Source organism: Cetorhinus maximus, chromosome 32 (genome assembly GCF_964194155.1).
Source record: "Cetorhinus maximus chromosome 32, sCetMax3.hap1.1, whole genome shotgun sequence".
NCBI classification, from domain to species: domain Eukaryota; kingdom Metazoa; phylum Chordata; class Chondrichthyes; order Lamniformes; family Cetorhinidae; genus Cetorhinus; species Cetorhinus maximus.
Genome location: NC_135910.1, coordinates 16,335,653 through 16,351,665, shown reverse-complemented (window position 1 = coordinate 16,351,665; position 16,013 = coordinate 16,335,653). Strand labels below are relative to the sequence as shown.

General features: G+C 42.9%; 1 protein-coding gene across 1 annotated transcript in view; it reads left to right on the top strand.

Moving 5' to 3' along the window:
- The window catches only part of sipa1l3 (signal-induced proliferation-associated 1 like 3), a 150,679-nt gene that overhangs the window by 55,594 nt on the left and 79,072 nt on the right, over positions 1-16,013 (top strand). The window contains exons 3-4 of the mRNA XM_078533365.1: positions 4,506-6,311; positions 13,863-13,993. Coding sequence (XP_078389491.1) covers positions 4,853-6,311; positions 13,863-13,993 — 1,590 coding nt within the window. The 5' untranslated portion in view covers positions 4,506-4,852. The remainder of the gene's footprint in view (positions 1-4,505; positions 6,312-13,862; positions 13,994-16,013) is intronic.

The window sequence follows — 16,013 nt, the reverse complement described above, 5'->3', positions numbered from 1 at the left end:
GTTCCCTCAACTGCTTCTTATCGTAAAACTCCAAATGTGTGTTCAAAAGACTGGCCATCTTTATAGTGATGCAGTCCAAAAGCACTTTTGGCAAATGTGAATGGATGCTAGGTTTATTGCAACACATGATACTGGTCTGAGTGCATTTGGAAGAATTCTAGTGTTTGGTCTACAATTGCAGTATTACAAATGTAAATTTGGCCAGATAGCAGACTAATAGTGTGGTATGTAATTGGCAGTTTGTAATTGAGGAAACCAACTTATAGCCACTGAGTCCAGGCTTTGAAAGATAAAATGCTTTTCTCATCTTCTACCCTGCCCAGTTGAGAACTTTATAACAATCTCAAATCAGATCTGCTCAAAATCTGTTCAGCTGCAGTTTGATAAGGCAGTCATGAGAAATGATGTAAGCAGAAAACTTTAGGCCTCACGTTTTCTGTGTTTGAATGTGTTCTAATTTCTATTCCATTGTCTTGGGTTTGGCGGGGTTGCGGTCTTTCATTCAGCCCCTCTCCTCTTAGCAGACAGATCGGGAAACCCATTCTCAGGCCTCCAGAATTCTAAATTTTGTTGATTTTAAAAACAAATTAATTTATACTTATTTAAATGTAACTTTGTTGTGTTCAGCATGTTGCCTTGTTCATCCTGGCCTCGCTGATCTCCACCAGCCATTTCTGACCAGGCCCTTATCACACCTGGGCTCTTGTTCCTGCTTTCTCCAACGGCTGTGTCTTTACTCACTCTGGTCTTGCACTCTAGACCTCTCCCTAACTCCTTCAGTCTTGTCGCTTTCCTCCTTACCCTGGACCGTTCCCTTAAGATTTTTCTCTAAAACATTTGCTTTCTTCCCCCACTCCTCAATTTTCCTTTTTCTCTTCCTGATTGATGTCTGTGTTTTGTTTAATGCTTTTTTTAAAAAAAAAACTCTCCCAGGAGATTACGCTTGGGAGAGGAAGGGAGGAGGTATTTTGTCATGGTGCTTTGAATTGTGATGTGGGCAGGCTTGATGGACTAGCTGGTCTTTTCCTGCCCACCAGTTCTGTGTATGCAGTTGTTCTGTACAGCATCAAGTTATCAATGCCCTGAATGTACTGCAGCCTGATCAGGCAAATCCGAGGCATGAGATATTTTGGAGTTTTGCAGAAGTGCATGTAGCAGTCTAAATAAGGTGTAACCTTTTAGGTCTTCAGTTTCCAGCCACTGGCACAGCTGTCTGCATCCTGTGTACTTTGGGGAGGAAACCCCTGGTTTATAATCCTGGATTTGACCCAAGACACTCACTTCAGCCTTATTATTTTTGTTGCAGGAGAGCAGTACTCAGAGATCACAGTGTCAGTGTACCACTGTTCCTGATTTTACTTTGCAACTTACTGTCACTTTTGCCCCACTCCTATTGGAGCCTACTTTCTAAGTTGGAGACCGAATTAGGCATTGGGCCATGTGCAAACATTATTGTAAAGATTGATTTCAGTAACAAATTGTACTCATCACTGAGCTACTATGACGAATCGCAATTAAATTTATTTCCAAATAGATTAGTTAATTTTTCAGTCAGTGATTGTCCCGTGCATGCTGGAGAATAGACAAGGAGCTGGTTCTGTGTGCTTCTATCATGAAAGAATCAAATTTACACACAAAGCTGCCAAGTACAGGAAGTGTCTAATCATTGGCTGCTCACATAATCTGCATTTTCCTGGATCTTTAATGCCGTTGGGTCTTGAGGTCAGCAGTTTTAAATTTGTCAGTGTCATTAACAGTGAGAGAATCGTTTGTCATGGACAGTACTCATGGTAAGGTATCTCCAGATTCAGCGTACACTACTCCCTTTGGGAGTGGAAAGAGCCATTATTATAATGAATTAAGTGAAGCATACTGTATTAGACAAACACTACTGCTACTTGAGTCGCTTCTACATTACCCTGATCTTTATCTATGTGTGCAGTTCAACTCAGTCAAAGGCTGTTCCCCGCCTGGTCTCCTTAACCCTACAACTGGCTTCCTGGGATATTTCCTTCCCTGTTAGACTAAAGAATCATCAACAAAAGACCTAATTTCAACATGCATGTCACAGCTCCAACACAGATAGGAAATGGATGAAAGAAAGTATTAATTTAAAATTTAGGTTATATAGTGTGGTGCATTCAGTAGAAATGCAGCTGTTCAATGTTAAATTTGTTTTTACAATAAAGAAGTTAATTACTTTTCCTTTATTATAGTGTTGTAAACAGAATGGGCAGTATTATTGCAAAAGCCTGTTCTCATACCTCCAACACCGGCCCAAGCTTTGCTCATCATTTGCCTTTAACAAAGCATTTAACAAAAGCAAGAATAACTGGATGTTGCTCAGTGGGGCATTACTCAAAGACACACTCGACTACCAGGCAGTGGCCATCTCGAACAAGGGACAATCTAGCCACCCCCCTGCCCCCCTCAATGTTCAACAGTACTACCATCGCTGAATCCTCATCATTAACATCCTAGGGTTACCATTGACCAGAATTATCAGGTCAGAGGTTGGGAATCCTGCGGCGAATAATTCACTTCCTGACTCCCCAAAGCCTGTCCATCAACTACAAAGGACAAGTCTAGGAGTGTGGTGGAATAGTCTCCACTTCTTATTAGTGCAGCTCCAAAAACATTCAAGAAGCTTGATCCATCCAAGATGAAGCAGCCACTTGATTAGCACCTCGTCCACCATTTTAAACATTTCATTTGGGGAGGGCTAACAAGGCAAGCGATTGCACTATGAATGGCAGGTAGATAAAGTACTGAAGATCAGAGGGACCTTTGTGCATATCCACGGATCCCTGAAGGTAGTAGGGCAGGTTGATAAGTTGGTTAAGCAGGCATATGGGATACTTGCCCTTATTAGCCGAGGCATAGAATACAACAGCAGGGTGGTTATGCTGGAACCATATAAAACGCTAAAGAACTGCATGCAGTTCTGGTCACCACATCATAGGAGGGATGTGATTGCACTGGAGAAGGTGCAGAGGAGATTTACTAGGATGCTGCCTGGGCTGGAGCGTCTGAGCTATGAGGAAAGGTTGAATAGGCTGGGGTTGTTTTCCTTGGAGCAGTGAAGGTTGAGAGGGGACCTGATAGAGGTGTATAAGATTATGAGGGGCGTGGATAGGGCGGTGCTTTTTCCAGTAGTAGAGGGGTCAATAACCAGGGGGCATAGATTTAAGGTAAGAGGTAGAAGGATAAGAGAGGAGTTGAGGAGAAATTTTTTCACCCAGAGGGTGGTGGGAGTCTGGAACTCGCTGCCTGAAAGGGTGGTTGAGTCAGAAACTCTCGTAACATTTAAGAAGTATTTAGATATTCACTTGCATTGCCATAGCCTCCAGGGCTATGGGCCAAGCTCTGGAAATAGGATTAGTATAGTTAGACCTTTGTTTACCGACGTGGACACGATGCAGCAAATGGCGGCCTCCTGTGCTGTAAACGTCTGAGTCTCATTCCCAATGCCCCACAGTGGCAGCAGTATGTGCCATCTACAAGATGCACTGCAGCAATTTTCTTAGGCTCCTTCGACAGTAACTTCCAAACCTGTGACCTCTACCACCTAGAAGGACAAAAGCAGCAGGTGCATGGAACACCACCACATGCAAGTTCCCCTCCAAGGCACACACCACCTGACTTAGCATTATATCACTGTTCTTTCACTGTCATGGGGTTAAAATCCTGGTACTCCCTCCCAAAAGCATGGTGGGTGTACCCACACCACATGGACTGTAGAGGTTCAAGAAATCTGCTCACCAGCACTGTCTTGAGGGTGATTAGGGATCAGCAATACTCATATCTCATGAACAAAAAAAAATGTAGGCTTTGAGCAGGGAAGGGTGGTGATGAATAGAAGGGTTTTGGGAAAGTGTACTAGAGCTCATGGTTGCAGAGGTAATGAATATGGAAGGATTTTGATATCTATGCATGGGCAATAAGGATAGGATTCGGGTAACTTTGTTTTAGGTGAGTTGTAGTTTGTGAAGGCCAAAACACAAGAAATTCAAAAGAAAATGTCAAGATTGTGTCAACATTTCGTCTCCAATCAAACAATTGTGGGAATGACATTTCCAAACAAAGCCTTAAACACTGGGGAAAGTTGGTCTTTACAAAGTTTCCAGCAGTACTTTAGTGAAGCTGCATGGTTACCTACTAGGTATCCCTGCTGATAAGAGTTTTTAGATCCGACAAAGGCTGAAACCTCATTTAGTTTTGATGGATCAACCACACCTACTCATTATTGCTGTGCCCTTCAATCTCTTATCTCTCAGAAGTGAACTCATTGCCCTTGTATCCATCCACATCTTTGTGGTAACTTCTCTTCCGATGGAATAAGATCTCCCCCCCCAACCCCACTGCCCGATTTCCCTTGTCATTCCTAAATGCTAATAAATGGTACAATGAATTGGAATTTTTTTTACTGTAGGATTTCTGTGTCTTCCATATATGGTTGCGTTTAAGCATAAATCAGTAATTTATATTTTCTGTTCTCATTGCAGGATGACTATGATCACCATCTGGTTAAAGTATCAAATGCAACACTTCTGTAAATGTGTTGAAACACACAAGGGGTATATTTGGAATTACTGAGCCTCATCCAACTGCATTATTCCTACTCTGGGTGTTCTACGTTACATTTTTTATGCTGTAAAAGAATTAGGCATGCAGGAAACATGGAATTATAAAAAAAGACTTCAGATCCAGATATATTGCAGTGCTGCTCCTTAATTACATTTCTGCTTGTTGGAATTACTTGTGTTTTAAGCTTGAATGAGCAGCTTCCAGCAGTGAAAGAAATGACTGGGACTTTTCTGTTACTCCCAGTGAGCCAGAGTGTTAATAGACTATGACAAGCTATCGGCCTGTTCAAAATGAAACGGTGGAGGTTGGTGGGATTGTCATAGGTGGAGTGGACATTCTTGCAGGTACGAACACATGTGATTACTATGCATCTCCATTCAGAGTCCAGAATGGGAACGTTTGTTCTGCAGGTGAAAATGCACCCCGTGCAAGTTCAACCCCTGCTATGCCAAAAATGGGAGTCCGAGCTCGAATCGCTGACTGGCCTCCGAAGCGAGATGTAACGAAAGATGCTGTATTAAGTCATGTGAGGGACTTGGACGGATCCATGGTGGACACTGAATTTAGAGGTTTTCATAGTAGGCAATATTGCCCAAGCTATGAAGATGCTCCCCATGCCTCTCGGGTCCGAGGCCGACACCATATACCTCGAAAGTCAAAAGAAGTGGAGTTCCAAGATGACTGGCTGAGGTCCCCAGCCAGAATGTTTGTCCCACTGAGAGTTCGAAGTAACAGTGAGATTACTCTCAATGAACATGATGCAGAAGGAGGCCTGGAGCTTAAAGGAAGTGGAATGCTACCCTTAAGGGAATACGGTAGCACTTCATCCATTGATGTTCATGGAGTGTCATCTGAAAGCTTCTTCGATATGCTGAAAGAGTTCAAAAATGAGAAGATTGATCAACGGAGCTCGGCACCAGAGAGCCTGAAGAAACTCCTTCGGGCTGATGTGAGCATGGCCTCCAACCTTAATCTTGCGGGTAGCAGCAAGACTGATGACAGTCGAAGTGAATCATCTCAGAGGGATGAACCGAAGAGCATTTATAAAGATAGAGAGAAATCGCGCAAAAAGCAGTCTCGGAACGAAAGTGGTGAATCCATCTTGAAGAAACTACGCAGCAGCAAAAGTGAGCACGAGTCAGGGAGATCTAGCTCAGACCATGAAGACAGTAGATCCCAGGAAAGCACTAAGCCATGGGTTTGTCAGAAGAGCTTTGGGCATTTTGATGTACAGAGTATACTTTTTGACCTCAATGAAGTGGTGAGCAACAGAAACTTTGTGCCTCACCGGAGAAACACCACAACCGGTGCCTCAGCTGCATCAGCTGCTTCACTTGCTGTATCTCGGACTCTTGCTTTGGGAGGCCTTGATTCAAACTTCACTAGCACTGAGGAGGTGAACGGCAAAGAGAATCTGGAGCTGGACCTCGGTGACAGTAACTGCAATGACCTGCTCCTAAACTGTCCTCATTTCCGCAACGAAACGGGTGGAGCCAGCGAACGCAATATCAGCTTGTCCAAGGCGAGTGTAAATGCTGGACTGGGCCTTGGCTGTGAAGGTGGATTTCCAAAGGTGGTTTGGAACCCATACTGCACAAACGCTAGTATTTCCGAACTAGAGGTCCCAAAAGAAAAGCAGCTCCGCCAGGAAAGGCTGAAGCACTTCAGCATCGAGCACGTGGATCGGGGAGCCAGATATTATCAGGATTACTTCCATGGGAAAGGTACGGTAATTTAGCAAAGTAGTCCTGCTTTTAATCCTTACAAATTGGTTACTTTTGGACCTTGGCATATAGTTCTGTAGCGCCTTACAGCTGGAGATCTCCACCTTTTTCTCATATCAAAGTGACATAAGAGCTGAAGATGGTATACACAGTCCTCCGGTGAGGCTGATGGCAAGTTTACCAGTCATTTTATGGTCGATCCTCCCCCTTTCTCATCCTGAAAAATAAATAAATAAATAGACCTGTGATTGGAATTATCGACATGCTTCCTGTAGTGAAGCTGAAACCATTCTGTTCAGACCTTGCCAGCACCCAGCGAATGCACTTCTAGCTGATCCGTCCGGCCAGGCCAGGTCATGTGACTTGTGTTTTGTTCCGTCCTGCCCCACACTTTAGTCTGGTGCTAAGCGCCACTAACTTACACCCCTATCTCTCACGTTCTCCATCAACTCCGGCATCAACATTCTAATGCCATTCTTAGCATCTTCCCTGATTCCACAAACTCCCAGTTTAATCCAAAACCCTGCAGCCCAAGAATCCTCTCCCGCATTAAGTCCCACACACTTTTATCGCACCTCTCCTCTGCCAATTCCATTAGATCCTATCCTTTGCTATCATAGATTCACAGAAATTTACAACACAGCAGGAGGCCATTTGACCCATTGTCTGTGTTGATCAAAAAAAAAGCTAACCAACCTAATCCCACATTCTAGCTCTTGCTCTGTAGCCTTGAAGCTCAAGTACATATCCAAGTGCATTTAAGTGTGATCAGTGTTTCTGCCTCTACCACCCTTTTTGGTGGTGAATTCCATCCCCCCAGCCCATGAAAGGGTGAAAGATTTTCTCGACTCCTCTCTACTCTTTCTGACAATTGCTTTAAATCTATGCTCTGTGGTTATTTAGCTCTCTGCTCAGGGAAACAGGACCCTCCTATTCATTTTAACTAGGTCTCTCAAGCCTCAATTAAATCTCCTCTCGGCCTGCTCTGTTCCAAAGATAACATCCCCAGCCGATCCAGCCTTTCCACATTGCTAGAATTCTTCATTCCTGGCAACATCCTCGTAAACTTCATCTGTACCCTCTGGAAGGGGACAGCACCCTTCCTGGAAATTGGTGAGTCGACTGGGCGCAGCACTGTAGCCGTGGCCTAACTATTGTTTTATCCGGCCCTAACATAACCACAGAATCAAATCACAGAATTGTTACGGCGCAGAAGGAGGTCATTTGCCCCATCATGTCTGCACCGGCTCTCCAAATGAGCAGCTTGCCTCATGCCATTCCCCACCTTCTCCCCATAACTCTGCACATTCTTCCTTTTCAGATAACCGTCTCGGTCTCTTTTGAATGCTTCAATTGAACCTGCCTCCACCACACTGAGGCAGTGCGTTCAAGACCCTAACCACTCACTGCGTGAAAGTGTTTCCTCATCACTCTTGCTTCTTTTGCCAGTTACTTTAAATCTGTGCCCCCTTGTTCTTGATCCTTTCACGAGTGTATAGTTTCTCCCTATTTACTCTGTCTAGACCCTTCATGGCCTCCTCTCAATTTTCTCTTCTCCAAAGAAAACAGTTCTAATTTCTCCAGTGCAGCTTCATAACTGAAGTTCCTCATCATGGAACCATTCTCATAAATCTTTTCTGCACCCTCCCTAATGCCTTCCCATCCTTCTGAAAGTGCAGCACTCAGAACTGGACGCAATACTCTGACAGAGGCCAAACTAGTAACTTGTACAAGTTCAACATGATCCCCTTGCTCTCGTACACTATCCTGGGCTTTATCATGCAGCATACTGTATGCTTTATTAACTGCTCTCTCAATCTGTCCTGCCACTTTCAATGACATACACATATACACCCAGGCCCCTCTGCTCCTGCACCTCCTTTAGAGTTGTACCCTTTATTTTATATTGTTTCTCCACGTTCTTCCTGCCAAAAGGAACCCCTTCGCACTTCTCTGCATTGAACTTCATCCGCCACCCATTCCACCAAATTGTCTGTTTGTCTGAAGTTTTACACGATCCTCCTTGCAGTTCACAAGGCTTCCAAGTTTTGTATCATCCACAAACTTTGAAATTATGCCCGGTACATCAAGGTCTAGATCATCAAAAATATTAGGAAAAGCAAGGGTCCCAACATTGACCCCTGGGGAACTCCACTACAAACCTTCCTCCAGCCTGAAAAACATCCATTAACCACCACTCTGTTTCCTGTCACTCAGCCAATTTTGTATCCATGTTGCTACTGTCCGTTTTATTCCATGAGCTATAACTTTGCTCTGTTGTGCGGCATTGTATCAAACGCCTTTGAAGTCTGTGTAAACCACATCAAGCCACAGCATTACCCTCATCAACCTCTGTTACCTCTTCAAAGAAAATTCCAGCAAGTTGGTTAAACACTATTTTCTCTTAAGAAATCTTTGCTGGCTTTCCTTAATTAACCCACGTTTGTCCATGTGACTATTAATTTTATACTGAATAATTGTTTCTAGAAGTTTTCCCACCACCAAAGTTAAGCTGACTGGCCTGTAGCTGTTGGGCTTATCTTTATGCCCTTTTTTTGAACAAGGGTGTAATGTTTGCAATTCTCCAGTCTTTTGGGACAACCCCTGAGTCTAAGGAAGATCATTCATCCAGCTCTTATTTCCTGTACCTCGCTGATAAAGGAAAGGCATCCCATAAGTCGTCTTAATCAGTTTATTTACCTGTCCTGCTAGCTTCAGGATCCGTGAATCATGCATTCCAGTGTTTATCTGCACTTCACAGTTTCATACCATATGGGGTATTCCCTTGTCTGCCCTCCCCAACATATCACCTTGCTGTTCTCAGAACTGAATTCCATTTGCTATTTTCTGCCCACCTGACCAGCCCATTGATACCTTCTAGCAATCTTCAGCTATCTTCTGCACTATCAACCACATAGCCAATATTTGTATAATCTGCAGACTTTTCAATGATGCCACCCTACATTTAAGTCTAAATCATTGATATGTGCCACAAAATGCTCAACTAACTTATTTATTCAGTTTGAAAATCCATCTGTATGGTGATGCTGTTCATATCCCTCTCTCCCACACGCTTATCCTCTCGTGTGCTTGCCGCTGGTTGATGACATCTAGCACCTCAATGACTTTTTTAACTAAAAGTTTTCTCGTGTCAAAACTGTGTAGAAAAATACAGAAGTCTGTTGTTGGATTGCTGATCTCAGCCAAGACACCGGTGCTGCTGTGGGCCTTGATGATTAGGGAGAGGAAAGTCAGGCAGGGTTTTTATTCCTCATAGCTGTCTAATGATTTCTGTATGAGAGTGTGTTTGTGTGGATTTAGATCAGAGAATTCTCCAGAGTATGACTACTTGTGAACTAAGTGTTGACGTGAAAAATTTGGCCAGAGTAGCAGATCTGGGTAGCATACTGGCGGACTGCTACATTAATAACCCCAGCGCAACCTTAAAAGATGAAGTGGTCTCTGTCCCAATTGAACCCTCTGACATCAAGCTCCATTTTCCAACAACTCCTTATTGAGAGACATTTCTTAACCTCTCCTCACTCTTGATAATTTCCAACATTTGATCCCTCATCATAGACTCCCCAATCAGAAAAAACAGTATTTTCCCCACTCTCACTATCTAAATACTTGATCATTTAAAAAATAACTCCTAGCAAATCTGTTAGCCTTCCGATTACCGAATAATTCACCAAAGGAAAGCAGTGGTTTGGGGAGGGGAGGGAGGCACGATGTAATTTACCTGAAGCATTTTATCCCTTGATGCCCAATTTTGGAGTAAAATGAATAAGTCCAAACCTTCAGTAATTCTAGTTCACTTAATTGTGCTTCAGTCACATATGTACTGAAATTGTTTGTTCGATTGGAAATATTGATCGCAGAAGCATTAACCAACAAGATTGCACCCAGGAGGCTTTTCATTTAAGTCTCTGAAAATGTTGAGGATCTCCGAAGCCCAATAGACAGGATAAAGCCCTGTTTTAATTAAGAAAAAAAAAAGGCTTGTAAACAAATGTGGGGGGGCCAACCATCTGTCTACATTTGCTTTTCTGTCTGTGGTGGTTCTTAATGCAGGATTTAAGTAAATTGGAACAGTTTTTTTGCCCTCTCCTCTCCCCCTCCTGTTTTTGTTTTACACTCACTCTTCCCTTTGTGGAATCACAGACTTGCTAAAAGGTGCAGGAGGCCATTTGACCCATCACATTTGCACTGGTTCTCCAAATGAGCAACTCACCTAGAAACATTCCCTAGCCGCCTTCCTGTAGCCCTGCATATCCTTCCTTTTCAGTTAAGTCTAATTCTCTTGTGAATACTTCAATTGAACTGCCCCCACCACTCTCAGGCAGTGCATTCCAAACCCTAACCATTTACTGCGTAAAAATGTTTCTCCTCATATCACTTCTTTTGCTAATTACTTTAAATCTGTGCCCCCTCATTTTTGACCCTTTCACGAGTGGGAACAGTTTCTCCCCACCACTCTGTCCAGCCCCTTTATAATTTTGAATACTTTTCAAATCTCCTCTCAGCCTTTTTTTCTCGAAGGGGAACAGCCCTAACTTCTCCAATCTATCTTCACAACTAAAGTTTCTTATCCTGGAACCATTCTGGTTAATCTATTCTGCACTCTCTGTAATACCTTCATGTCCTTCCTAAGGTGTGGTGCCCAGAACTGGACGCAATATTCTAGCTGAGGCAGAACTAGTGACTTGCACAAATTCAACACAACCTTCTTGCTCTTGTACTCTATGCCTATATTAATAAAGCCCAGGATACTGTTTGCTTTATTAACTGGCCTCTCAACCTGCCCTGCCACCTTCAGTGATTTATACATATATGCACTCAGGCCCCTCTGCTCTTGCACCCCTTTAGAGTTGTACCCTTTATTTTATATTGTCTCTCATGTGTCCTTGCTACGAAAATGATTTGCTTCACAATTCTCTGCATGAGCTTCATCTGCCACCTGTCCAGCCACTCCACCAACTTGTCTATGTCCCTTTAACTATCCTCCTTGCAGTTCACGATGCTTCCAAGTTTCGTATCATCCGTAAACTTTGAAATTGTGCCCTGTACCCCAAGGTCTAGGTCATTAATATATATCAGTAAAAGCAAGGATCCCAACACTGTTCCCTGGGAACTCCATTATAAATCTTCCAGCCTGAAAAACATCCATTAACCACCACTCTGTTTCCTGTCACTCAGCAAATTCCATATCCATGCTGTTACCTACCCTTTTATTCCATGAGCTATAACTTTGTTCACACGTTTGTTGTGTGGCACTGTATCAAATGCCTTTTGAAAGCCTGAAAAAAAAAACTGAAAATGCTGGAAAAACTCAGCAAGTCTAACAGCATCTGTGGGATACCTCTGAAGAAGAGTCATACAGACCCGAAACGTTAACTCTGTTTTTCTCTCCACAGATGCTGTTGGACTTGCTGAGTTTTTCCAGCATCCGCAGTATTTTGCTTTTAGCCTTTTGAAAGTCTATGTACACCACATCAGCAGCATTGCCCATGTCAACCCTCCCTGTTACCTCTTCAAAAAACTCCAAGTTAATTAAATGTGATTTTCCCTTAAGAAACCCATGCTGGCTTTCCTTAATTAACCTGCATTTGTCCATGAGGCTATTAATTTTGCCCCAATTAATGTTTCTAGGGCCTGAATCTTCGTTCAGCAGGCGAGGTCGGGCCCCACACACCGATGCAAAAAATGATTTGCAGTGATGTCGGGCATGTGTCCTGACGTCACTGCATGTCATCCTGATCTTCAGCTCAGCTGCGCGCCTTCCGAACTGTTAAAGGCCTATTAAGGCCATTAGTCAACTAATAGAGGCACTTGTCGGGACTGCCCGTCCAACCTTAACGTTGGCAGGCAGGCAAAGAACCCAAGCGGCCTTCGCATTTTTCATGGAACCTCCTCCAGGGCGGGATGAGGTTTCACAAAGGATTTATTAATTTAATAAAATGTTTCATGTAAATTCATAAACATGTCCCACCTCATGCGATAATATCACATGAGAGGGGACACGTCTGAATTATAATTTTTTATTTTTCATATTTTTATGACTTAATCTCCCTGAGGCAGCTCCGTGCCTTGGAGATTACCGCGCTCTTTCGTGCACATGCGTGAAAGAGCGCAGGCCCCAACTCTTTCTCCTCCTACCCCCACCCGCACAGGTAGTGCTGAGTGCTTCCGGGCCTTAATTGTAAGACATAAAATGGCTCCCCATTGACTTTCATTGAGCTATCTAACAGACACTCCTGGCTCCTGTAGCCTAGAATAATTGAATTTGTTTATTCTCTCCACTTCCCTGACCTCAGTACTTTTACTTTTGGTCCACATTAAGTGCCACTTATCAGCCCATCAATACTGTGTCCAGATTAAAAACTGGGTGGAACAGGATTTAAGCTTTTCTAAATTCCCATTTCGTAGCACCAACTATATCCATTCCAATATATGAACAGGAATGCTTTATGTACCGTTCCAAAATGATATTATCATTGTCAAAACTAAGCAAAGGCAAAGTGTAGAGTCAAACTGGTGAGCAAAAAATCATCCTGCATGGAATTTCTAATAAAGTCCTTGAGAAAAATTTGGAATGCATCATATTTGGCTGTGACTGACATGATTGTGATCCAGGAGAGAGATTTTGATTCAGCTTCTCAGATGGCCTAGTCCCAATAAGTAAAGTGAATCGAGAAATCCTGAAAAGCAGAACGTCTCTAGTTTCATCTCTTGAGTTCACTGATCTCCAAGGAAGCAGTTGGAATTCTGCAGTTGCCTTTAGCACCTGTAGGGGAAAGGGAAAAATTACCCAGGGTAACTTTTTTTAAGGATCTGTAAATATCCCTCGTGACAATAGGACGAGGATCTAGCTATTGTCGTCTTCCATGGTGAATATTCGCCAACATCTAGGCTCACCCATAAAGAATGGCTACTACTGCGGGTAGCAGTGGGATGGTACAGGGGCCAGCTTGTTTAATTTTTCTTTTGAAATAGGGCTGTTCCTCTGAAAATGTTTCAAAGATAGGAGAAGAGAGGAGCAACAAGGGCTATGGTTTACTGAAGACCGGTTAGGCTGCTTGTAACTTGGATTTTTTGAAGTCATTTGAGTTTCTAAAATTTGGAATTGATATTTGTTAAAACTGCATCAATACAAGTAGCCTGTGGTTTCCAAAAGCTGATAATTTGTTGGTATGTTACTGCTAATTCAAGCTGAGTATAAGCTTAAATAGCAGCATCAAAATCTCCTCCTGCTGCTTTCTTCCCACCATCTGCACAATTTATAAACCCCAGGGTTACCACTGTCTGCTCATGTCACTTTTACCCCACTTTTCTGTGTCTCCTGTCCCCATCTCTGGCCCGCTCAGGACCACGCCACCCTTTGCCCTTTGCCCCTTGCCCCAGTCTCATCACAATTGAAGTTTTTTTTTTTCTTAATCCGATTCTATTAAACAGGGTCAAGGTCCTAAAGTGGCCTTACCCAGTCATGTAGTTCACAGCTCTGAATCTTTATTTTATTTTTAAATGTTTTATTTTATGCTTTACTCCCAGAGCACTGGAACTATTTTGGAGTGGATGAAAAGCTGGGCCCAGTGGCAGTGAGTGTCAAGAGGGAGAAACTGGAGGAGAGCAAAGAACACGGACCTCAGTATGTCTACCGAATAATCTTCAGGACAAGCGAGGTGGGAACTGGTGTCTAATTACACAGCGTGATCTAAGTTAGACTATATTGTTGCTCGTTTCTGGTTTCACCGCAATCTAATGCAGAGCTTATATTTTTAAAAAGAATGATGGTACTCAATTCTTTAAATTAGAACATAACTTGAAATTCTTTCAATGGTGAAATGGATAAAGACGTTACCAAGATAAAGGCAAAATACTGCAGATGCTGGAAAAACTCAGCAGGTCTGACAGCATCTGCGGATAGAAAGATAGAGTTAACGTTTCGAGTCCGTATGACTTCTTCAGAGCTGAAGAAGAATCTCTGAAGAAGAGACACTATCAAGTATCTGCTAAACCACAGACCTCAAGATCTCAGATTACAAGACTGAGAGGATTTTGTTTTGTCAGTGAGTTTTGATGAGGTAACGCAGTATTTATTTAACCCCTTAATCTTTGTTCTATTTGTATTTTATTTATTTGTCCTTCCTTTCCTCGTTTTCTGGATGTGCTGTGACTTGCTGGGGTGTAGTTCTGTGACTGCTGACACCTCATGCAAACGCCTCACCAACAGGAGCTCTTGAAACATGAGCTTAGACACTAAGTGTGCTGAGCTAAACACTGATGGAAGACATTGGAGTTGAGCCCCTTCTTTGTCTTCACCCACACATGAGCATTTTCCACAGGGATCACTAGATCTGGAGCAGCTAACCTGGCTACTTTATTCCTTCGCCAGCCCTTACTCCTTCAGGCCTATTTTAGTTAATACTTTCACAACCTGACAATCATGGGGTGAACTCCCCAGATAAATATCTCTAGTTTGACCCCTAATTCTGAATCTGCTGATCTTCAACCAGCGGGAACAAAAAAGTAGTGTGGGAAAAATTGGGGCACATGCAACTCAAACATCTGTTTAAGAGCTACCCATAAAATTTGTATCACCTAAATTGCTTCTTTGAAACACTAAAGTTTGAGGGGCAGTTCTGTCTGATATTGCCACAGATATAATGGGCCCCTCGGGTATGGTGCTAGTCCACCTTGGGAAATGCTGACAGTTGTCTTGGCTTTACTTGGATTGAGAATTCCCAGTTTAGTCATGTAATGACTCTCTTGGCTGAAGACGAAACAGGAGACCTCCTGTGGCATTGCTTATGAATGAAATGTTTTCTAATAATAGGTGTGTTATCAACAACGTGACACTCCTTCCTGTAGCACTTAGAGGAAATGCATACTATATGAAAGACATAAACAAAATATAAACATTGTAAGCAACTTGATAACACAACTTCACTCGCTGACCATTTATACTTTTTAAATGTATTCATTCATGAGATGTGGGTGTTGCTGGCAAGGCCAGCATTTATTATCCATTGCTAGTTGCCCACGAGGTGTTAGCTATAAGCCACTGACTTGAACCTGCACAGTTCATGTGGCGAAGGGAGCCCCACTGTGATGTTGTGGAGATTCTGGATTTTGACCCAGCAACGAAGGAGTGGTGACGTAGTTTGGGCGGTGCTGCTGAAAAAATCTTGTCAAATACAGCATCTTGTCGATAACACACACTGCAGCCATACTGTGCTGGTGGCGGAGGGAGGGAGTGAGTGTTTAAGGTGGTGAGTGAGGTGCATATCAAGTGGGTTGCTTTGTCCTGGGAAATGCTGAACTTTGACTGTTGGATCTTATAGACAGTGGGTAGGTTCAACAGCCTTGCATAAGTGACTACTTAAAAGCAAATGTGTCCATCAGTAAAGCGTTCTCAAGTAATGTGGTGTTCTAGGAAGATTGTTATAAGCCACTCATACAAAAGCATATTTTTGGACGTTTTTACTCTGTTAAAAGCTCTGTATAAATAGAAGTTGTTGTTAGCTTGAACAGGAAAGTTTAGGTTCAGTAATTACAGGAACTGTCACAACTCATAAGAGTAGTTGTGATGCCTCTGACAGCATTACTATTTTTGTTTAACTTGCAGGGTTGTCTGTGGCATTAGACTTGTCATTAGAGGCAGCCCTATAAAAGTGAAGTGTTATTGAACACTGCTTCATA